The 24,426-nt window shown below is 48.1% G+C and overlaps 7 protein-coding genes across 7 annotated transcripts; 5 read left to right on the top strand and 2 right to left on the bottom strand.

Moving 5' to 3' along the window:
• Nucleotides 1-3,117: 3,117 nt before the first annotated feature.
• Nucleotides 3,118-3,762, bottom strand: N7500_001759 (uncharacterized protein; the record flags this gene model as incomplete). Its single annotated transcript, XM_056672905.1, has 1 exon — nt 3,118-3,762. The coding sequence occupies one exon, from the start codon at nt 3,760-3,762 to the stop codon at nt 3,118-3,120; it is 645 nt and encodes a 214-aa protein (XP_056536424.1).
• Nucleotides 3,763-5,793: 2,031 nt separating this feature from the next.
• Nucleotides 5,794-7,774, top strand: N7500_001758 (ATP-grasp domain-containing protein; the record flags this gene model as incomplete). The annotated part of the gene is made up of 2 exons (XM_056672904.1): nt 5,794-5,863; nt 5,910-7,774. The coding sequence occupies 2 exons, from the start codon at nt 5,794-5,796 to the stop codon at nt 7,772-7,774; spliced, it is 1,935 nt and encodes a 644-aa protein (XP_056536423.1).
• Nucleotides 7,775-8,098: 324 nt separating this feature from the next.
• Nucleotides 8,099-9,020, top strand: N7500_001757 (uncharacterized protein; the record flags this gene model as incomplete). Its single annotated transcript, XM_056672903.1, has 3 exons — nt 8,099-8,206; nt 8,262-8,337; nt 8,362-9,020. The coding sequence occupies 3 exons, from the start codon at nt 8,099-8,101 to the stop codon at nt 9,018-9,020; spliced, it is 843 nt and encodes a 280-aa protein (XP_056536422.1).
• A 565-nt stretch (nt 9,021-9,585) lies between these two features.
• Nucleotides 9,586-11,308, top strand: mmm1 (ERMES complex subunit MMM1; the record flags this gene model as incomplete). Its single annotated transcript, XM_056672902.1, has 3 exons — nt 9,586-9,733; nt 9,785-9,815; nt 9,868-11,308. Coding segments are annotated over 3 exons (1,620 nt in total), but the record flags the coding sequence as incomplete, so codon positions are not given.
• Nucleotides 11,309-11,516: 208 nt separating this feature from the next.
• Nucleotides 11,517-12,197, bottom strand: N7500_001755 (acireductone dioxygenase (Ni2+-requiring); the record flags this gene model as incomplete). Its single annotated transcript, XM_056672901.1, has 3 exons — nt 11,517-11,648; nt 11,701-12,072; nt 12,168-12,197. 3 exons carry the CDS (start codon nt 12,195-12,197, stop codon nt 11,517-11,519), a joined length of 534 nt encoding a protein of 177 aa, XP_056536420.1.
• A 280-nt stretch (nt 12,198-12,477) lies between these two features.
• Nucleotides 12,478-14,600, top strand: N7500_001754 (tRNA modification protein MTO1; the record flags this gene model as incomplete). Its single annotated transcript, XM_056672900.1, has 2 exons — nt 12,478-12,581; nt 12,638-14,600. 2 exons carry the CDS (start codon nt 12,478-12,480, stop codon nt 14,598-14,600), a joined length of 2,067 nt encoding a protein of 688 aa, XP_056536419.1.
• A 7,213-nt stretch (nt 14,601-21,813) lies between these two features.
• N7500_001753 (camp independent regulatory protein) lies at nt 21,814-23,226 on the top strand (the record flags this gene model as incomplete). The annotated part of the gene is made up of 1 exon (XM_056672899.1): nt 21,814-23,226. The coding sequence occupies one exon, from the start codon at nt 21,814-21,816 to the stop codon at nt 23,224-23,226; it is 1,413 nt and encodes a 470-aa protein (XP_056536418.1).
• Between the last annotated feature and the right edge of the window lie 1,200 nt (nt 23,227-24,426).

Below are 24,426 nucleotides of genomic sequence, written 5' to 3'. Positions count from 1 at the left end.
AACCAGAAGTTGAGAGTCAAGTTTTGTCACAGAAATCCGTAACGAAAACTGCAAGCATTGGGAACATGGCCGTATTAAGCCCTAGAGGGTTACCATTCCATGATCAAGGACATAGATCCGAGTCAACTCTAGGTGTATCTATAAGCAGATTTCTTTCTAGTTTTGGTTTCCGACAGGGGATATTTCCTTGAATCTTTTTTAGACTTCTCAAAGGGTCGTTCCGTTATATTTTCGGTCAAACGTTGTGATCAGATACAATAGAGTTTGTCACCTTTTAAACAACCAAATAGCCTAACATATAAATAAATACTTGCATAGGTATATCTAAGTCATTGAAACGTATTGACTATCATATAAGAAGTCAAAATATCGAAATTAAAGCGAAACAACATTTCCAGTCTACAAATGGACACTAGGTCTAATATATTGCGCCAACTTCCTCAGCCGCTCACACGCGACATCTAATGTCTCAATCGAGAAGCGGCCAAGCTGCTCCCGCAGGAGCTAGATAGCACCAAACCATCTCAGACGTATGACCTAGGGGAATATCGACCGCTAAGTTGATGGGCTATTAAAGCACCGAAGATCATCGATACTCCAGTAAGAGGAGACGATGCAAAAGCCTACACGATCTGCGTGTGTGAGGGATAGTTGTGCCATTCTCACAATGTATAGTGAGCAACACGAACATCGGAATGTCCCGATTTCAGGGCCGCTAGATTCTCAAATACATGTCTACATATGTTGACTTAATGAGAATTCGTAAGGACTGACCTTCCCACCACTTGAATGAAATTCGTTAGCTAGAGCTCAGACACAATAATAGCTCCGCAGGTTAGAAGTCAATTGGTCCAGGGGATGCGAGATAGTACCTCTAAATCTGGAATCTAGATTTCAATCGTCCTACTAATAATCCGATAGTCTACCCTTGAGCCTAAAAGCTTCAATCTAATTAGATCAATGGGCGTTTAAGTTTATTGCAATTGTGAAATGGAAGAGCGTGATGTATTTTTACAAACAAGATCGGAGAGGCTGTCGAGTTGTTTTCCCATTTCGAAGGTTCCATTACGACACCTGGCTATCATTCCGTCGAAGTCGAATTCATCGCCTACGAATATCAAAATATGGACTGTGATAAATAATTGGTGCATGAATGTGAATATAGCGAGGAATGTCAAATGCCGTTGACTAACGGGGGTTGAGCATCGTTATAGGCATTAGAATATCTTGTTTTATTCTCGCCTCCGCAAAGAGCTGAGCTGGTTAGTTATCCATTCTACCAGATCTAGAGAGAGTAGTTGACAATAGAGTACATGCCATTCGATAAGGTCACATATTTAGCGACTCGAAGACGCCTGTTCATTTAGCTAATAGATGATAGATGAGACAAGGAAGATGGATGTGCACATACCTTGGCATATCAAACGTATTATCCTGAGTGACAGTCATCTTTTTGTTCAAGACAAAAATATGCGAGAGTACCCCATTGTCCCGGTTTATATCTCCTCACGAGAATGCACAGGGCCAGCACCTTACCAGCTCTGGAGATGCATTTTGCTCACCTATGATGCATATTTTGCCCTTTAATTCTTTTGTTCCTGTGTGGTCGGTACACTAATGAATGGAAATTGTATTGGATTGGTATCGGTATTCTCAGCGTATCTGAATACGAACGAATACCGGAGTCCGGTTCCCGGACCTTTAGACCGTCGGGCGGTACTTTATACTTGCCCGGTCAGTTCAGCCTTGCAGATCCTTCCAAGCATACCTAGGTACCTACATAATACCTGTCACAACTATGGAGTATGGGTTCCAGGGTTCAAAGTCCTAGGCTTGCAGATCCCCAATCTATGAGCCGGAACTACGGACCTCAAACTGGGGCAGATGGCCAGGCCAGCCAATGGAAATACAAATCCATCACACTAGTCTGTTTATGGTCTAGTATCTTATTTGTACCTGTAGGCTGCCCCTCCACCCGTCGAGGCTCCACGCGAGTGGATTTTAAACTTTTGGTCAAGAACCCGAGCCCTAAGACATCTAAGGAGTATGTATTTCGCACAATGTGTGTATCTACTGACCCCGTCGGGAAGACTCATGGTTGAAAGTGTTTCCATGTGAAGCGTGCAAGCCATACACTTCCCAAAATCGACAGTAGTCCAGTATTGGAATGATTTAGCTGTGTCATACGGTGAGACAGGGTGAAAGGGGGTCTCTTCCGTTTGTGGTGCGGGCATGTCCGATCCATACAGCTCGGAGGAAGCAGCCTAAATATAGCTTTCGATTAGCGTCTGACTGCCGCGACGTATGTACTCAGATTATGGAAACTGGTGGTCTTGCCCAAGTTAAGGGCCCTCATAGCTTCGAGCAATTGAAGTGTTCCAATCGCATTGTTTGTACTTGTCGATAATGGTGTTTCGAACATGAAACTGCCCTGTAAGATGGTATATCTCGTCGATATCCTGGATGCTTCTCAAGATCTGCATAAGTCTGCCCATATCAGACATGTCCCCTCAATGATGGGTCACTCCTTCTCGGAGCGGGTGATTCCGGATCCGCCGTCTCTGAGCAGAGAATGAGGCCGAGAATCGTGTATCCCTTTCCCAACAAGATCTCACAGAGGTAGGAACCATGTTGTCTGCTGATAGCTACTTACATGTAATTAGCATTGTATTTTTAGTTATGTAGGCAAATGGCACGCGCATGTGATAAAGGTCACCTTGCGACTGGACTTTGAAACGAATCACGATAGGGATACATGCGTTTATGTATGTTGGAATAGATGTTACATTGAGAATGACACGGCCTATCCTCGCCGGAGTTCCCAATCATCCCACACCCTGAAAGCTTACCACAGTATCATTCAAATTGGCCTCTGAGCTCGTACTGGCCAAGCCGTTCTGGCTTGCCCACACAAGACCGAAGTATGGCAACAAGCAATTGATGTAATGTTTGTATCATCTCCATTCGACAGTAAGATTAGATAACACCGCTCAACAAAGTAAAAATTGTGATTGATGAAAGGAAGAACGGGAGAGATGGGTAGGGAGAACGAAGAGATATGTCCACAGGTAAACATGACAATGATGTCCAGATCTTAGAAGATCAGATACGGCCCTCTTATGGATGCGCTCTGATCGTAGTCTCTTCCATCTCGTCACGGCTATCTGGCTGTATTAGCCCAGTCTCATTCAGTTCGTCATCGATATTGTCATAATTTCTGAATGCCACCCAGAAAAAGGGAGCAGCAGCAATCATAGTAGCCGCTAGTCCCGTATATAGGTATATAACCTTTGGATCAACCGCAACTGGTGAGAGCGCCATGCCCAAAGCAGATCCAATGGCAGCGGTAACTTGTCGGAGGGCCTGCACCAAGCTGCGCATGTCCTTGGGTGCTTTTGAATAGCTATACTCGGATAGAGTGGTAAATCCCAGGATCTCAGCAAATGCAAGCAGAAAATATGATGGTGTTTGCACCCAGACACTGATATTGTTCGGTATCTTTCCCCCATCAGAATCAGGGCAACTCCGCGGATACTCATAGCATGGTCCCCGCGTATAGATCAGCTTTTGCAACCCTGCAGCAAAGGCCATCGAGGAGCTTATCGTAATAAATGCCCAGGTCATACGAGAGATCTCCCCGAACGCTATACCGTGGTTGTGAAGACCGGGATACAGAAGTTTTTGAATGATCGGGCCGAGCAGCACGCAGGCAATAGGGTTAAGTGCCTGAATGGTGTCGTTAGGAATAAATCCCAGCTTCATCTGACCCGCTTGGGAGACAAAGTTGTTGTTGATTTGGTTGATGCATAGGTAGAATGGTACAAAGCAAGCCCTGGGTCCAACATTAGCGAAGTCAATTGGTCAACTGACACGGCGACAAACATGACTTTGCAGGCTTTGAGACCCATTCTTATTTCCATGACAAATAGATTGTCCCATGAAACGGTTCTACCGTATTTCTCTGCTTGGAATGCAGGCTTTGCTGCATAGAGTCGGAATCGTTCTCGGGCAGAGTATAAAATGACTTTTCCTGCCTGTGGCAGAACGTTCCCAACTGGCGGGAGTTTGACTTTCTCCAAGTCTTAGTAATCCTAGGACCGTATAGCTACTGAATGATAGGAGACAAGTCCCTAAGACTTACCAAATGATTTTTGCCAAAACAGCAACAAAGGAATGGGAACCCAGACAGCACACAACGGGAGGAGGTAGGCAGCCCAGAAACCAACCTCTCTTTCCAAATAAGTCGAAGCAATCAGAGAGAGACTTCCGATGTTTGTGAACCTTTCACGAGATCAGCCAGGTAAGAGGGTCTGTAAGGGGGTATCCAATACCAATAAAAGACATTGTATATATATTGTAGGGTCAATGTGCGATCCGCGATGACCCTCTCACCTTTTTTGTGACTACTAACTGTGGAGTGACAACTGTATATTGATCCCCTATAAATGGGGAGACGGTGGCCTTAATGCCTCCAGTTCCTAGACCCAGCAGGACCATAGCAAAAGCCAATCCAAAAGTTTTGATGGAAATTTGGGTTACAACTGGAAGTGATGTGACAAAAAGCACTATACATCCACATGTATTCAGGCTAGCGATGGTTAGTTCTAACTTGCATATGAGAATGTACGCATAACCTACATGAAAGAGATGCATAATGTCTTGTAACGCCCTATCCGTGCGTCTGAGAGGATAGCAAATGGCAGCGGGGCCATGAAGGAGAAGAAAAAGAAGGCATTAGAGATATTCGTCGCGGTTGCTTGACCAAGACCAAGAACACCCGGGACCTCAATACTATCACTATCATTTTGCATATAGTTCTCTAAAGGCAGTTTAGACTCTTAGATCCCACATTAGAGAACTTAGACACTTACGCCATGGAGTGGTGACGGCATAGTATGTAAATCTTTCCGACGCACCAGCTATGAGAGCTATCCAGACAATAAGCGGGATCGAATCCACCACATGGGGTAAGGTGTTGATTTCGTCTTCGGTTGCATCTCGTCTTTCGCGTTCAGTGGACTGGACATCCATACTGTTCAATTCAGGATCAAGAAAGATAAAAATTCCCGTATGACAATTTAGTCGGACCAAAACCCGCAACTCTGGCACTTCTCTGGAGGCATACGGATGTGATGGGAACTTGTGGGCTGGGCGGCCACGTAGTATCGGTTGACTGTTAACGCTAGGCTGCTTTTACTGCGCATTGAGCGCCCGAAACAAGACAAGGGTATTTCCATTTGGGTCTGTGCTCGGGGTGTACTTATAATGTAATGCGTGGAGTATACCAATGAGATATTGACATGTTCCGATGGTTGACAACACTCTCCCGCACATATGGCGTAAGGTAGCGTAAGATAGCGAATCATGGTGATAGGTCCTTACAAATAAACAAAGGTATCCATCGAGGTGCAGGGGTAAGTCCGTTTGGGGCTGAAGCCGAACATTCCAGGCGTTGAAACTCCACTCAATACAGTTAAGCGTTGTGGAGGGCTGGCGCCACGCATGCGATATATCCCCTTTTTGGCGTCGACGCTCCCGAGGTTCATTTGGTGGGTTATGTGTGGATTGTAAGTTACATCCCGTAATTAGCGTCTTGGATACCTGTACCTGTATGCATCCTGAAATCCTAGTACAGAGTAACCCCCTTTAGCGTCTCGTATACGACGGCGCAGTATGGCACTGATGGGGTCTCCAAGGCTTGTCATTCTTAATTGGCCTGTGGCGGAGACAATATAAGTCCTTTCTCAGAGAACTTGAGACTACCCACAAGCATCCACAAGGCAGACAAAGCCCATGGACTCGAGTGGTATCGGTGAAATGGCATTCGCCTCTGAAACTTTTCTGGTCGCCGTCGATGGCGAAGGTATAAGTTTTCCTATTATTGACGTGAGTAAACTACACTAATTAAGACGACTACCGCAGTTCCACAAAGGTTTCCTGTCGTTGGCGGTTCAAACCGATAGTTGAGACACCACACTTCTTTCAAAGTCTTGATCTGTTCTTGACAATTACCTCCACGTATTCTACCGACGATGGTCAGATTCCGTCCGCCGCAGGCACCGCCCTCGAGCAGCTTGTCCACACGGTCCTAGCATCCCGCGACAAGTTTGAAGTGGCAACGAAGTTGATACTGGTTCCCCATGGTGGGTATCCCTGCAGGAGCGATATCCTCAACTTGAGGCTGCGAGATTCGGACTATGTGGACTCTGTTATTCCGTTCTCTTGTCCGGATGATGGCTTTTCGCCGATTCCAGCTCAAGCAGACGACTCTCTCATGGCTCTTTTGCCTTCTTCCCCCGGGGCATTCCTTCTGAAGCAGATCCCATCATTGCCCCAGGAGCTGGTAGAGGAAGACCTAAGACTTCGACTCTCTTTCGATTGGATACTTCCAACTAAGCCTATCCGACGCAAAATCGCCATGGTAGGTGGGCGTCCGGCGTTCGACATCGCCAAAGGATCATTCGGTCACCAGGGAGCATACGAGGCCACTAAAGCTCTTGATATCTCCATGACTATCATTGATCACCCGGGGCATTGGCTCCAAGATGAGGCATACTCTTACATCCGGGATGGCTTCATTCCCATTGATGTGACCGACGATGCGGAGCTACCTCGTAGGATTGCCGAGGCCGTGGAAGGAAAAGGATTTGATGGTCTTCTGACATTGTCAGACGAGTTTGTTCTGCCGACTGTGAAAGCAGCCGAGATATTAGGTCTTCCAACCGAGCCTATCGCTTCATACCTGCAGGCTCATAACAAGTACGAGGCACGGCAACTACTCAGTCCAAATATCCAGAGCCTGCTCTTGGACAGTGTAGCCCAACTGGATGAACCTTTCGTAGCCACACAGCTTCAGACTTTTGAGTACCCTTTGATTGTAAAGCCATGTCAGGGTGGTGGCTCCCGGGGGGTTAAGAAAGCCAAAGACCCTTCGAGCCTCCGTCAGGCCGTACAAACATTGGAAGAGACTGGGCTTACGAAACATGGGGTTTTGATCGAAACCTACGTCGATGGCCCAGAGGTAGATGCCAATTTTGTGCTTTGGGACGGAGAACTTCTCTTCTGTGAGATATCGGATAACTTCCCATGTCAAGCAGACGCAATAGATGCTTCTGTGGCCGACAATTTTGCCGAGACAGTGATGATCCTACCCAGTCGTTTGGACCCTGCAGAGTTACAGGCCATTGAATCATCCCTGTATCAAGGACTTCTCAAGCTAGGATTTCGCTCGGGCGTCTTTCACCTCGAAGCTCGAGTGAAGAATTCTCCCATGCGGTACCAAGAGACCGACGGTTTCGTCGAACTTACACACACGGGGTCAACTGCGAGCTGCAAGCCGGAGGTAGTTCTTATCGAGGTCAATGCCAGGCCTCCCGGTCTCCAGGCCGTTTTTGCGGTCGCGTACACCTTCGGAGTAGACTATAGTGCTCTCCAGATCCTTCGGGCTCTCGACGATCATGAACGCTTCGCCGCTCTAGCTCAGCCTTTCAGCTCTCATAATCAGTACAATTGCGAGATCTTCTTTGTCCCTGTGCATCGCGAAAACATCCGGGTCCCCGACGATTTTTGCGAGCGAGTACTTCAACAGCTACCGGAAATCGCGCCCTATGTGACTAGAGCTGAACGGACCGCGTTAAAGAAAGTCGTGTCACCAGTGGGAGGCACTGGTTTTATCGCTTATTTTCTCATCTGGTCCAGAACAAGTAGAAAGGAAATCTTGGATATAGGTGAACGTATCCAGGACGTCGCGAGAATAGTGTTAGATGGTGTTTAGCAACATCCAAAGGAAGAGGCCTATAAGTCGTATAGACAGCATACCGTTCTGATAATGAACGTCACATATATTCCATTACAATGGTTTTCAATTGAAACTAGTACTACCCTCATACCACTAGACTCATTCTTCCGGAGGTGAGATGAAGGATGATCTAAATGATCGGGAGATAGGAAAAGTGCAAGCGATTGTCTACTACCGAAACTACACGGAGTAGATAAGCTGAAATCCCCCTGGGGCCTGGGGGCTGGGATTTCTACCCCACCTTCAGCCACATATATAGACCATAGACCTACGTCTAGCACAGGTAGACAGCTCACCAAGATGGAAGAAACCCTCGTCCTCTCCAAATTCGACAGCCTCGTTCAATCCGGTCTCGTCCTATACGATGACAAACAGCGAACCATTGAGCACATTGATGGGAGCCTCAAAGTATCACTTGCCCATCTAGACTCTAAATTAGATATATACTCACATAATTACCAAGTTCCAATTTATTCTTACGTCTGCTCTCGCCAAAAAGCCCACCCTAGCCACCCCGCAGTCCCAGCCCGAGGTTGAGAGTCAAAGACCCGAAAAGCGATAAGGCAGCGACATTAGCACCACCGGCTTCGAACTCGGCACGCTACATAGCCACGTTTTGATCGTGAACAAGTTCTGCTTTGCGCGACCCCACCTCATGCTACTCACATGTGATGGATACAAACGACAGTATGAGGCACTTGAGGAAGCTGATTTAGACGGTGTATGGCAGATCTTGATCTCCATGGAGAGAGACTACGTTGCCTTTTATAACTGCGGCCAAAATGGCGGTTGTAGTCGGCTGCATAAACATATGCAGTTGATGCCTTTACCGGCAGACAGCTTCGCAGCCTTCCTGGATTCTTCCGACGAGCCTGAGCCCAACGTTCCGTTTGAGTGGTTCTATCGACGCTTGGAGGGCGAGGTGACCCCCGCAGTGTTGTTTGGAGTCTACAAAGCCCTGCTGAATGAAAGTACAAAGGCAGGCGGGGACTATGTGACGAGTGGACCGCCTGGAGCAGTCTGTCTGCATAATATGATTCTTACCAAGAGATGGATGATCGTGCTGCCGAGAAGACGAGGAGGAATCAACAAGGAGGCTGGGGTGAATTCGTTGGGCATGCTGGGGGTGATTGCCGTGGCTACGATGAAGGAGATTGACAACTGGGTCAGGTTGGGTTTGACGGAATCCCTGGCAGAGGTTGGCGTGCCCAGGAGCATATGATTGCCAATGCGTTATGCATGGTGGTGTGGGGTCAAGCCAGAACTGGCAGCAGGTTAGTAGAATTACAGATCACCCACAGTATCTGTGTCACATTAGACCCTCAAGTTTAATGTTAAACCGTACTTGGACCGCTCATGGCTATACCCCGTTCGTAATGAGGGTGCAAATCAGAGCGTTTAGACGACGATCGATAAGGGGATCAAGATGCTCAGGGGTTTTATCAAACTCAGGTGAAAAGGTAATAGACAATCTCCTATGGGTGTGTACTAAGTACCTTGCAGGATCTTAGTGTCATCGAGTGTGGTTACGACAAAGAGTGACATCCGTGAATGCTACACTATATATATGTAGTCTATGGTACCCCTGCCGGAGGATAGGTTTCCCCGGTACCTCAGATATTACCCCGAAGAATGGGTGCTCGATGTAACTCTGAGACCAAAAGGCTTGAGTATTAAAGCAGAAATAGGGAAACATTGAATCCGCTACTTGACGTTTGAAATCGTCTTTTATAGCCCAATTACGCTAGGCCCGAACTGGATAAGAGCACTTCCTTAAATTTTGAGAGGCAGGCGGTCGCGGGCGGCACATCAGCGATAAGAGATGTGGTTCGGCCAAGCCAGATCCGAAAGTTGGAACTTCTTCGCCATCTGGGGATGGGAATGTGAATAGTACCAAGTATTGTCAACGGCCGCTGACAATGGCGCTCCAACAACGTGAGTAGTGATACCTCAAATGGTGGAATTGGTGTGCTGATAATAATGTAGATGAGCCCGCGCAATTCGCGCCTCAATCTTCGTACGCTCTCTGCCCGTGGAGTCGACCATAGGAGCTTGCTAACACCTCTTAGCTTGTCCTTTACCCAAGGGTTTCTTCTCGGTCAGCTCTCAGTAGTACTATTGATTGGCGCTTTCATCAAGTTTTTCATTTTTGGTGAAGCGCCTCCCCCTCCGTCCCGGGGCATGTCAAATCGCACAACACACCGCCGCTACAGCTCGGTCTATAACCCTCCTCAAGATAGCCAGAAATCCTTACGAGAAAAACCGTCCACATCGAATGTTCTCCGTCCCGTACCTTCCACCTCTACGAATACTCGCTCCATCCTCCGCAAAACCTACTATAGCGCCATTCCTACCAACCCTACTAGCAAACATGGCCGACACCGCATGCATCACTCATCACATCAGCCCGAGTCGCTGGACTGGTTCAATGTGCTCATTGCACAAACAATTGCTCAGTACAGGGAGACGGCCTACTCCCTTAAGGACTCGCCCACTTCATCAATCCTCAACTCCCTTACAGCGGCCATGAACAACCCGGAGAAGAAACCATCCTTCATAGACAAGATAACTGTCACCGATATCTCACTAGGCGAAGAGTTTCCCATCTTCAGCAACTGCCGCATTATTGCTGTTGACGATCCCATGTCGGACGGTGGACGACTACAAGCGCTGTTGGATGTCGACCTCAGCGACGACAATCTTTCCATTGCCATCGAGACATCCATGGTTCTGAACTACCCCAAACCACGCTCTGCCATCCTCCCAGTAGCACTATCAGTCTCGGTAGTGAGGTTTTCAGGAACACTTTGCATATCCTTAATCCCAGCATCAACCGAGCCGCCAGAACCAGTTCAAACCCCTGCTGGGTCACCCGTGCCTCCCACATCAGACCCAGTGTACAACAATGGTACTCGACCCTCTGGTCTTGGAGAACAAACAAGCTCGCAAGATCAGCCCCCACCAAAGAGCAGCCCAAAAAGCAACGTCGCAATCTCCTTCCTCCCAGATTACCGCCTAGACCTCTCTGTGCGCTCACTCATCGGATCTCGCAGCCGATTGCAGGATGTACCGAAGATAGCCCAGCTTATCGAAGCGCGAGTCCACGCGTGGTTCGAGGAGCGCGTGGTCGAGCCTCGAGTGCAAGTCGTCGGACTTCCAGACCTCTGGCCGCGCATGGGGAGAACAGGCGTCCGACCAGGCGAGGACTCGGATGCCGGGTCCACAGCACCACCGCGTAGCCCGGGTTCTACCGAAGCATCCGGACCGCCTCTGTTCCCCAACGAACATGCCCGGGAGCCGGAGGGACTGCGGTTCCGTGGGGGCTTGGGTGCACGGCCAGGGCTTCGCGCTGGCTCGCGCACGAGTAGTTTCAACGTTGATATGGGTGGCTTGCGCAGCTCGAGTATGACAAGGCAAGAGAGTGCCGGTGCTACGAGTGAGCATTTTGATATGCCTGGTGCAATGCCGGCGGGGACGCCGGTGGGGACACCTGGCATTCCAGACAACTGATATAAGTATAAAGTGTCTTTCGATCATTCCTCACAACAAAGGTATGGTTCCGATTGATTTACTGGGGATTTGCTATCCCCAATGTACATTTAAAAGCACCATGCAAGTAAAATCCTTTAAGAGAATCCTAAATTTCAATTTCCATCGTTCAAATAGTATATATGCAAAGAATCAATCATAACGCATCTCAATATCAAAGTGGTATATCCTAGACAGCCGCAGTGTGGCTGACGACTTTCTCCAGATAGGTCTTTCGGTGCGGGTTAACATCAACATCGGCACCACGGTTTAGCGGCGTCCACTTAGGCTCGTCTTGGAAAAGACGCATGGCCTTAACATACTGCAAAGAATGTCAGTCCCATATTCTATGACCGGAAATATCCAAAACATACGTTCTGCTCATTGGTAGTAAACCGATGATAAATCCCCGCAGGAAGAATAATCATATCTTCCTTGACAAGACAGATACGAATCCACTCGTCCTCCTGTCCACGAACATCAAAGTATCCCTCCCCGTCGAGAATATACCGAATCTCTTCGTCTTCATGCAGATGCTCTGAGAAGAACGACTTCACCTTCTCCTCATACACGGCACCCATAGTCGCAGGTGACACGCAGACCTCGTCGCGGTTACGGTATCCACGCTCGGCCGCGATGATGTCCACCGCCTCGATGGTCGGGCAGTGTTTGTAGAACACGCCTAGCGAGGCGAGCTTATCTTCTGACACGGCGCGGCCAGAATCATGGGGCTCGCGCTGGTCGCCCTGTAAACAAATGACATCAGCGTTTGTTGATTCTGAGGTGGGCTGTGCCTGGAAATGCTTGAAAAGTTGGGTACGGTCAATTGGGGTTTATTTACCTCAATGTTGTCGTACCAGTATGCCTTCATTCTTGTATCTTATTTCACTTGATGAGCTGGTGGATTAAGAAAAGAGAGAAGCAGGGAGGGATCTGTCGGAGAAAAAAGGTGATCAGCTTGTACAACTTACATCGGCAGCCCCGCAATTGGTCGATGGCGCAAGCGATTATGTCAGTGGGTGTGACCGCCCTCGGAGTTAACGGTTATAAACACAGTCACGTGATCTGGATACAATTTTCCTTATCGATTTGATTTGATCTTCACACTTGTACCTGGCTTTCTTTGGTTAATATTTGCATCACACCCCGCTATGGCTTTTCGAGCACGGTCGGTGGCTTTGATGTGTCAGAGCCGCGGGCTCCGCTCATTTATGGGTCGGAGTCGTGGTTTCGCGACTGTTACAGACAATACACGGTTCGTGATTCCCCTGTTGTCAATCTGGAGAGTTATGCTAATCAATTCGTTGATAGACCATACGACGTTATTGTTATTGGTGGAGGCCATGCCGGATCTGAGGCATGCGCTGCTGCTGCTCGTTCTGGCGCGCGCACTGCGTTGGTCACACCCTCGTTGGAGAATATCGGTGTTTGTTCATGCAATCCCAGTTTCGGCGGCATTGGAAAGGGAACAATGATTCGTGAGGTGGATGCGATGGATGGCGTTGCAGGTCGAATTATCGATAAGGCTGGTGTCATGTTTCGAGTCTTGAACCGTTCCAAAGGGCCCGCTGTTTGGGGACCGCGTGCGCAAATTGATCGCGATCTCTACAAGCGTTACATGTCCGAGGAGCTGGCCGGCACGGAAAACCTGAGCATTGTGGAGGGCAAGGTGGCTGACATTGTGCTCTCTACGGAGGGAATTGAGAATATTCCTGGTGCACAGGGCAAGATTGTTGGCGTACGGTTGGAATCCGGGGAGATCCTTCCTACTGGTCGCGTGGTTATCACTACAGGCACCTTCCTGGGTGGTGAGATCCATATTGGAATGGATGTATTCCCGTCGGGACGCATGGGCGAGGCCCCCACCTATGGTCTCAGCAAGTCCCTCCGAGAAGCTGGCTTCCAACTGGGACGATTGAAGACCGGCACACCACCCCGGTTGGATAGGAAGACTATTGATTTTAGCGCCCTCGAAGTGCAAAAGGGCGACTCGCCGCCTCACCCTTTCTCCTATCTCAACAAAACTGTTGCAGTGGGCGACGAAGGCCAGCTTACTTGCTGGATGACCCATACAAACGAGGCTGCCCATGAAATCATCCGCGCCAACCTGGACAAATCCATCCATATCCGTGAGACTGTGCGCGGGCCACGATACTGTCCATCCCTAGAGTCAAAGATCATCCGATTCAAGGACAAGACTCAGCACCAGATCTGGCTTGAGCCAGAAGGCTTCGCGCCCAACGACGTCATCTACCCGAATGGTATCTCGATGACCGTGCCCGCGGACGCGCAATACGCTATGTTGCGGGTAATCCGCGGTCTCGAGAATGTAATCATGCTCCAGCCCGGCTATGGTGTTGAATACGACTATATCGACCCGCGAAATCTACGACCAACACTGGAAACTAAATTGATCAGCGGTCTCTACCTCGCTGGCCAGATCAACGGCACAACCGGCTATGAAGAGGCAACCGGACAAGGCATCATCGCAGGCACAAACGCCGGCCTCGAGTCGCAGAATCGATCACCTCTGACCTTGACCCGGTCAGACGGTTTCATCGGAATCATGATCGACGACCTCATCACCAAGGGCGTATCGGAGCCTTACCGCATGTTCACGACGCGAAGCGAATACCGCATCTCCACTCGTTCCGACAATGCCGACCTGCGTTTGACTCGCATGGCCCGCGAAGCCGGTGTCGTCTCCGACAAGCGTTGGAGCCACTTCTCCGACACCGAAGCTCAGATCCTGGAGCTACAGACTCTCCTTGGCAACACTAAGCTCTCGTCATCTGCTTGGTCTCGCAAGGGCTTCAAGGTACGCTCTGATACCTCCATCCGCTCAGCACTTGATATCTTATGCTTGGACGGCGCCGATATCAACACTCTCATTCCTATGATCGAGTCTCCTACAGGGACCGCATATACCCCGTTCTCGTTTGCGCCTGATATCCTCACCCGGGTCGCCATCGAAGGCCGCTATGCGCCATACTTGAAACGCCAGGAGAAAATGGCTGAACGGTTCCAGCAGGACGAGAACCTGCTGCTGCCGGCGGATCTGGATTACAGCATGGTCCACGGCATCAGCAATGAGGAGCGACAGGTCCTTCAGCGTGTACGACCTGTCAGTGTTGGCATGGCGAAGCGCATTGAGGGTGTGACACCTGTTGGTGCTTTGCGGTTGCTTATGCATGTGCGGAAGGGCAGTGGGTTCTCCAAGGAGATCGATGGAGAAGATCCTGCTGTTGCTGACCTACTCCGTTCAGCGCCTTGATTGAAATTCTGGGCATGACTGAAACTCTGTTTTTCTTTGATATATTGGCATAGCGGGAGCGACTCGGCGCTGGATGTGCTTTGACTGTACAACATCAACCTGTATACTATTTGATCTCCATAGTGCATATTTGCATATTTACATATATTCAGGCATATGGAATATATTGACTTTTGTGCAACTGATCCTCCATCAGCATCATCATCATCTTCTAAATCCAGACTACACTAAGACGCCGAAGTACCATTTTGTCCAGATAGGGCAAATGGTCTTACAACAGCCTCCCAGCCAAACCATATGTTGTAGGCATAAATCAACTATCCAAAAACAAACATCGCAACCCCATACTCCTGAAAAACACGTGAGAAAAAAGCAAAAAGCAAAAGGGTACTCACAGTCATGTACCCTCGAGCCCCAGACCCAATCAAACACCAACCTAGAATAAAAGCAAGGGGGCCTCGCGACAAGATATCTATGACCGAATCGGGCCGACTGCCTAGAACAGGAAACAGCGATCATTCCCTCTATACGGAATACGGAGAACAAGTTCATCGAACATGACTGTTCGGAAAGAAAAGGCCTCGGTTCCTTCGCAACGCCAGCGCACACACCCCATCTGGTGATCCCGATTGCAGCACGGATCCGCACAATTTTATCCATTCAGATGTGACGAACGAAGAATACCGAATTGGGCCTCGTACAGGACCCTCTGCAGGCCCGTCCAAAGAAGCTTGTGCTCTGTGCTATATTAATGTGAAAAGAAAAGCTGGCGTGCATAAGCCGTTGGCATCGATCTGATCTCGCCCTTTTTTCCAAAACGGTTGCGCTAATGGCTTGCTCTGTGCTTTCGATTGGCGTTCCGCCCATCCGGGGCTGTGATGTATATGATATCACAAATCACATCTCCGAGAAACGGGGCGCTTTGGTGGTTAGCTGAGAGTGTCAAGGGTGGGTCGGCGAGACCGTTCGATCCATCGAATCGATGCATCTTGGTTTTTCTCGTTTATAATTCGCAAGCGCTGTACATCATTCGCTTCTCTTTTTCCCCCTCGAAGTACGTATGGTTTATCGGGTAAATGGCTGAAGGGAGTCGTAAGGGGGAATGCTTCCTTGCTTCCTAGCGCGCTTCTTTGCGTGGTAGATCGAGCTCATGCAGGTTTGGGTTTGGGCTGCTATAATATTTATGTCTGCTAGTACAGTGCTTACAGTAAGACGCATAAGTACTCTGCAGAAGGTACAGGTCTGCTACCAACATGAGTGCTATAGTCTGCATTAGGCAAAGGCGATGGAGTACATAAAACGCACGGATGGCTAGGCAGCCGAAAAGGGTTCTCCTGCATGGTGAAGAATGCACATGGCAGGTCAGTAGAAGATGTCAGTATTTGCCTTCTAGAATGCTGGGGACTCTCTTGCGAACTGGGATGTCGGACACGTTCCAGCTGGGCTGTGGTAGTGGCAAAGGTCCATTCATGTGCATGATATCCGCGTTCTCCGTATATCGGGCCATCTGTTAATTTTCAGTACAACATATGATTCCTCGGCGCTGAAGCCATGATGTATGGCGCAGTGCCTAGATGAGTACTATGCCGAAGCCCTACATCCGACTTTCCAGTGCATACAATATAGGATGTAGCTCGTCTCCCTGTTTTTGAATCACTCTCGGGGAACTGAACTATTTAGTGGAGCCCGAGTTCGAGATCTACAACGACATACGATATACAGAGTACTACGTTGTACATTCTTTGTTCTATCCTGCATTAGACGGGTAGTTGCTTCAATCCTTCCTAGCTACTTCGTAGGAATCGATGACCAAAGAAGCGATGAATGATAGGGGCCTATTATTTACCAATAGACTAAAAGATAGACTCGATAGTATCGTTGCAGATCTTGGAAATCTCACACTAGTGATCTTATACGATTGATATCATAGATCAAATTGCTTTCCGCGTCCACGATGTTGAGGTGTCCACTATGACGATGCCTAGCAATATACAGCGACGCGTCTCAAGGTTGTGGTACCTATCGCAGGAGTTCTGACATGGTAATCTGCAAGAGCTTTCTCCCAAGGTCTATAGGAATAGAGTCTTGTGATGTTATACGCTTAGTGGTTCTGGGATTGGCGTCCACATGGCCGCATTTGGTAATTCGGTTCTGTCCGCGGTTTGATGTCTTGCAATGAAACACGCTATACAATATTGACTCGAAGTACAACACAGGTTCTCTTGTTCAACGGTATCACACGACTCTGTGGTATAGTGATATCTAGCTTTGATAGTGGGTCGTTCGGCAGTTCGATGAATCTTGATCAGATCGTGAAGTATGAACCCCATAACTATAGTATAATTAGTATCAGAGTTATATGTACCGCATACTGCCTGATCTCGAATACTTGAACCTTAACTTGGAGGGCATCTGGCTAACTCGGCATTCATCTGCCATCACCTGCCGGTTGTGGAGTCTCGCTCTTCTGAAAGGGGAAATAGGAAAAGAGAATGGAGGAAATGGGAGAGTGTTTTCCCCTTCGCACTGGTCATTTTCTCGTGGCTGTCACAAATAATCTATATCATGACATGCATTTGGCTTAGGAAATAGGTTGAGGCAGCCAGTATCCATATAATAAGAATGGATGTCTTGCCTTAAATCTTAAGCAGAGGGATAACAACACAGTGATGAAACAAGAATTCACGTTAGATCAACATGTATCCAATGATCTCTATTAACATTGTAGATAAAGCCCTCGACTTTGGACGGAAGTGAGTCATCACCGTATTTTATAATACCTACAATGTACGAGGTACCTTTCCATGCACACTTTCTACTGTTGGCCCTTCAAAAGTGACACCGGCTTCAACCTGAGCCGTAGAGCTGGGACATTGATCCCTGCCGTCCTTCTGACCACATGGGCGGGTGGGATTGTGTGTGACACGCCAACATTAACTATTACTGGAAATTAGAGCCTTGCATTCATTGGACTTCATCTTTCCACCCGATCGGCTGGTTTGACACGAGGATCACGGGGTCTCATTACCTGGATATACGAGGTGGAGGTGATGCTTAGAGAACTATACAAATGACCCGACCTTGTTCGATGTTCATAATTCGCCTCTTCACTGATACGGAACTGGAGAACTAGCCCATTGTTCAATGCAGCGCGATCGGACAGAGCGCACCCACTAATGCCCCTCCCCTCGAAAAGGAATAAATAGACGATCACGATGGATTATGATTCCACACCCTCTCTGAGGCTGATGAAATGTGTCCACTCTCCGTCGTTAGAGGTACACGTCATCTGATATAAGTCCGTTATGATATAATCCTGAAGCATGAGTGCCCTGGCATGATGGTCAGCCATAGCATGGTTGTACTATGGATACACACCCAGGTCCAGACCCAATGAAGCGCCGACCTGCAATCTTATAATGTTTGTTTGAGGTGGGAATCTGACACCCAAACCGATATTGGAATGGCCAATAGGCACTCGGGAACCAGAATCAGGGGCAGAGGTCGGATTTCTTCCGTTAGGTGTGAGAGACCCAGACCCTAAAAACAGTCTTCGGGGTTGTGGACGGATTAGGGAGGTAGTACCATTGCGCTCGTCCTTTCCCTCTGATCTCTGTGCGAGGCTAGATGTAGGGACTTGTGCTTGTGGCACGGTGCATGGTACTGGATATTGCATGTGTACTCCGTACTCCAGTGCACATGCAATGCACATCTCGCATTATACATTTTATGGTATACAACATATAACGCAAGAAGATTATCTACGATTCTAGTCGAACGTTTCAGATAGATCACGCTAACAAGCTATATGTTAGGTCTAGTTAAGATGATACCCACGGCGTGCTCGTAGTTTCGCCGAGCCGCCGAAGATGAAGCTACAATCCCCCGAGACCGTAAAACCAAACCGGATCTTCGTCGACGCCAAGTTCCCTAATAATGATCGCCCCTTAGTGCTAAACCTTTTGAAAGTTGCGGGATTTCTTAGTCGGACCCAAAGGAAGCATAGTACGGACGCCACTGAGACTAGTCGGATTGTGAGTTTGTTCAATTTTCTTCTTCAAGGTGCGTGCATTTGCCTGTGCATGTGCTTATATGCTATGCCTCTTTTCGATATCGCCGAACCCTAAGGGAAAAAAATTAAAATATCTTCACATCTTATTCAGCCATTCAAGCGTCTAACCGATTTAGCCCTGTAAGATTTATGAATATCGAGATATCGACATACTCCGTACCTCCTCCCACGGTTCCCAGTCTGTACGGGCACTGTCCGTTCACGAAGAGATCGACGGTCAAGTACCTGGATCTTGATCGATTCACCACGCCACATGTAAAAAGTCGGAGGTTAGGATCTGATTTGTTCAATCGTTTGTGGGGTAATTCGATTCAGTTCGTATTCCCTTTGTCTAACCGCTTCGACTCGGAGTCCAGTCTGGAACTCCCCGCGCTTAGATCCTTGGCTTGTGATGGGCTGTGCAGAATATTTCTTTTTCAATATACACTATTTGGTTCATGTTATCGAATTTAGTTCCTCCCGGTGTGTTCCTCCCGGTGTACTCCTACCCCGTTCTTTTGGTTCTCGGACTTCGGCGGTTATACTATTCCTGATACATCACATTTACTTACGTATTTCCTTACGTTATGTCGAACGGAAAGAATTAAAAAAAGATATATATATCTTCTCGCGTCTGAAGTAAATTCGTTACTGACATCTGTCATTCGCGCCAATTGAGTTTCAACAAGCGTGCGTCAACCGGTCCTTTGGGACTATGGGATCGTGACTCTAAAATATAACCACGGAGCACTGTCCTCCGACTATCTAACAACCTCCCCAATTCCATTCTCCTTCTCGACGTAAAATAAAATCCATTCTTTAATTTGCTCAATCTCCCTCTATAGCAAAAGTGCCGATCCCTCAAGTGTTTAGTATGGCTTGACCGGGGTGCATAGCCAGGCCACATGTCAATGGCTTGGCTGAGACTAGGTGAGACTCGAGAGCGTGGCAGTGTGGCCTGGATCTGCTGAGGATCTCCCGCGAAAGTTTTGGACCATCCAATCCAACCCCAGTCATGAATTTTCGGTCTTACGCTGCGTAGTTACTGGTCACTGGCTCACCAGTTTAATTAGCTACGGGACCCTCTTGCCCCTAAGTTTTTCGAGAACTTAGCCCTGAGCAGTAAAGTGAAGTTACCGAAAACTTTCCTAAGCCCGGAAGCCTAACCTTCTTTTTATTCTGTTTATTTAATCGGTGTCCCGGTTCTAGAGATCCGTCTCTGCTGAGTGGGATGCTTAAATGAGCCTGTTCTGGTTGCTGGATTCCCGTTAGTCTACATAGTATACATTATTGTACAACGGGACGTAGATTGTATACTGATTCGATGGGGTCAAGGCGGAGATCTACCCTCTGGAACGCGCTCAGTCCTCTATTTCTCTTTGGGGAAATTCCACAGACCGTCAGAATGGGAGACCAGTCATGAAGCAGCAAATTCATCAAGTATAACAGTCACCGATACCCGGACCCGGAGAAAAAAAAAAGACAAAAAACAGAAAAAAATAGGATAGAATAATCACCAGTGTGATGGAATTTGACCCGCGTCTGACTGGCTGCTCCAGACCGTGAAGGATCTTTATCCTTGACTACCGTTGGATGATCATGACCCGGAGTTCAAGGTGGAGGTCACTTATTTTCAATAGCTCGGTGTGCGCGATGGGCCCCATCAGAGATATGACGCCCTTGGAGGAAAGACATGGAGGTTCCCAAGGTTAAACCCACTGAGACAAAAGTCGATCCTTTCTTTGATGGGGCGTCAGATGGAAAAAGTGGGGGATAGAGATGAAGGAGGCCAATGAACGGCGTCCGCTGTGACTACTCGGATCAATGGACACAGCCCAGGAAGGTCTTCCAGTGTACGGAGTACCGTTGACTATGAACTTGAGCACATGCTACCATCGTTCTCTGGGTTCCAGGTGTGCGCTGAGTCAGAGACCTGTAAGGTAGAATTTGGTATCTCGTCCGTCATACTAGGGTCGAATCGACATGGGAGCTACCTTGAATCCTGGTATAGTCACGGAGACCCTCCGATCCAAATCCACGGCTCCACCGGGATCATCCATGGCACAGCGAGTGATTGTATCTTGACCTGCTCTATGCTTTTCCTTTTACTTTGTATATACGGAGCCGTATATACTTTGATTGACTTGTCTTAAGAGCTAGTCTAGGTATAAATACTCTCTCGAACACAATCACCTTTATCATCTAGTCGAAGCTCTCCAGTGGAACTGTACCTGCTTCTTGCGGAGGGTTTGGTGAAATCATGACTTTACTGTTTCATTTTCCGTATATCTCCGCTCTTCCCCTCCGCTCTCCCCCGAATTCCACCGTCTTTTCTTTTCTTTTTCTTTTTTTCTTTTCTTTTTCCTTTTCTTTTTTTTTCGATTTCTGGGTCGACTATACCATATTCAGAAAAATAGCAAATAAATCAAAAATCAATTAAAATCCCAAAAAAAATCCAAAAATCCAAAACAGCCCCAAAAACATAATATCGCATGTCATATCTGTCATCGATACACCAGGCCTCAGCGTTCTTTGTAGTCTCCGGGTCCAACCCTCCGAGGTCTTTTTTTTTTTTTTTTTTTTTTTTTTTTTCTGAAATCTGAGTGATGAAGCCCAGACTCCCGGGTGACCAAACCGTACCTCTCTTACAATATTGTATCGAGATTTCTAAGGTATAAAGTCCAAAGAATAAAGTAAATGGGGATAAACCAATAAACTAAAATCAGAATTAATCTATTATCTTTTGTGGAGAATATCACTCAGACCTCTCTCCCCCTTCGTACTTTTTTTTTTTTTTTTTCCCTCTTAACTAGCCAGGGATCCTATTTAGGTACATAGTTATTCCTTCCCCTTCCCTTCTCTCAGTGGATCCCCAAAGAAAAAGAAAGCTTGGGAATTGCCGCAACTCAAACCGTGGAACGGGTTTTTCTAGTAGATCCCCATCTTTTTGAAAGTGCAACCTTGCTCGAACTTGAGAAGGCCCGTGCTGGCCGATCCCTAGCAATTCTCGACCTGAGGGGTCTTAACTCAAAACCTCCTCTTCTCCATACCCTGGTCGATCGCTTTACCTTAATTCTTTTTTTTTTCTTTGAATCGGGGAATATATCACTTGCAAAAGCCCGGGGGGTTGGGATTGTATCTCTTTTTCATACTCTATACATCATGGTGAACGGGACCGCCGCCGTGTTGGAACCCACTTTCACCGGGTATGTCGCAACCACTCAAGATGCCCTGATACTCTTCGAAGCTTGCTTGACCGGGGTCTTGCATCACGTTCCACGTCGCCCGCATGATCGCGAACGGAGTCATCTCGTACGCAGCGGGAGTGTCTTCATCTATGAGGAGAACGCCTCGGGGATCAAGCGATGGACCGATGGAGTGACCTGGAGTCCGAGTCGCATTCTGGGCAACTTCCTCGTTTACCGTGAGCTAGACAAGCCTTTTCCTCCCGGAGAGAAGAAGCGCGCCATGAAGAAAGCCACTCGACGACCAGTGCCAACCGGCCGACCAGGCGAACCTTACCCACGACACGATAGCAGCCAGGGCTACTCTCCGACATCTCCCAACTCGATTCCCTTCTCAGACCGTTCCTCCCACCAATCGGAGCTCGAACGGTCGTTGGTTGGGTCCCTGGTGGATTCCTACGGCTTCAAGGACTCCGGATTAGTCAAGAAGACGATGAGCGTGACGGTGCTGGGTGTGACCCACCATTTGGTTTCATACTACAGTGTGGAGGATGTGATGCGCGGGATCCTCAACCCACCCTCGGTGGTGGACTCGCTACGTTTTATCCGACCCCGTAACGAACTCACCCAGAAACAAAGCTTCCGCTCCCCGATTGACGAGATAGACGCCAGCGCGGTGGACAGCCAGGAGCCCTCCCACGTCGCGCTATACGGATATCGTCCGCAGATGATGGCCCCACCCACTTACCCCATGCCAACCGCTTCAAACGACTTCTACATGCACCCCGGTTCGTATGCCGCCACACATCCTCCGCAGCAAGGCACGATCCAGGGATACTCGATGGGTGCACCGATGGCAGCCCAAGCGGCACCAAGCCAATACCTGCCAAGCCCAGGGCAGTCCATTCCCCCAAAGCAGGAAGATTACCACTCATTCCGCGCGGGGCCCTACGGCGGCAGCATGGACTCGATGAGTGGGCACAGCATGGCCTCGATCCCAGGCCTCAGCACGGGACTCTCCAGTTCGCTCAGCGAGCGCAACAGATCCACCTCGGAACACAGTCCTTCCGCATACCGCAACTCTTCCCTCTCTTCGCGCAGCCAAGCCACAGACGCTACTTCGCCCATGGATCCATCTACCCCGGCCACCTACTCCCGGGGCAGCTTCAGCATGTCCGGCCAGCTGGATAGTCAACACCCATCATTCGACCGCAACATGCCTGGTCTCGATCCGACCGTGCCTCGTCGCGAATCAAACCCCATCCAGCCGTACTACAATACGGATCGCACCCAGTACTATGTAACCGGTCCCTACGCTGCCACACAACCCATGTCGACATGGACAACTCCAGCGGCAACACAGCCACAGATGGCACAACCACAAATTTAATCTCTCGATACCTTTCCGTGTGTTTGGTGTTGCTTATGGCCATGAGAGCGTGGGAGTCAGGACGGAATTCTGCTTCTTTTTTTATTTTTTATTTTTTTTTCCAGTTGCTTTTACTTTTCCCTGGAAATAGACTCCTACGTTTCTTTGTTATTTCTGGGAGGAAAACGCCGTTTTATTGCTATGTACCTGAGAGCGGCTGTACTCATCTCTTGTCTCTTGTCTATATGGTTATGGTCACTTTGCTTTATGGTCTTGTTCCGGTGGCTCTTTGAAATTTCCTGCTTTTACCCCCTTTGCCTTGTTTCTTTCTTTTTTTTTCGGTCGGCTCTGATATGCTTCTGTTCTGGGAATCCGGGTGGTGGCGTTCTTTTCTTCTTTACGATGTCATGCAACAATAACCCGACAACCCCCAAAACGGTTCTATTTTTTTTTATCACTTTTACCTTTGGACACTAACTCCTACTTCTTACTTTGCTCTTCAACATTCTATATCTTCATTCGCTGCCAAGGCCGCTCCCTGTATGTTTGTCTTCACTGCAGTCACAGTGTCCAATGGTTTCTTTTCCAAGGTCTGGGCGGGTTTTTGTTCTCCATTCTCTATCTGTTCTGTCTGGAAGAACATGTTTTAGTGATTCCCATTCCATGGACCGTTCCATGGTCAACTCTTGCTCCATTTCCTCCTTTTCGTCCTTTGGTGGTGCTGGTGCTGGTCATGGCTATCAATACGTTCGTGTACTCAATACTCTATTCCCCACAGTCTATCGTACGGATTATAGGCTCTATGTGCCAGTGGCTGTTTGATATTTCCAAATAATGCCAATATTAGCTACTTTGGCATGAAACACGACTTGGCTCTTTTACTTCTGTATTCTTTAGTGATATACTCTATGCTCTATATTTACTGCCTCTATTTGTTCCTGCTTTATTTCTTTGTTGACAGCAAATGTAGTATGTGGTATGAGGTTCAGATGGATGTTAGTAAAGAAGCATATCCTGTCTTCATCTCATTATGCTGTTTGACTAAATTTGATATTGGCTACCCTCTTGTCATGAGATATCCCTTCTTTTAAACTTTGCATGCTATGTCAAGCTGTTTATGTTTTTGCTTTATTATCATAAAGTTGTTCTAGGTACGTGCACATTTGTATCGAAGTATATATAACTTGGCTTTTTTGCTATAACTTTCTTCAAACTATACCT

Source organism: Penicillium coprophilum (genome assembly GCF_028826855.1).
Source record: "Penicillium coprophilum strain IBT 35676 chromosome Unknown utg000002l_segment0_segment0, whole genome shotgun sequence".
Lineage (NCBI taxonomy): Eukaryota > Fungi > Ascomycota > Eurotiomycetes > Eurotiales > Aspergillaceae > Penicillium > Penicillium coprophilum.
Note: the sequence above shows the minus strand (reverse complement) of the source record. Positions and strands in the feature narration are given on the sequence as shown.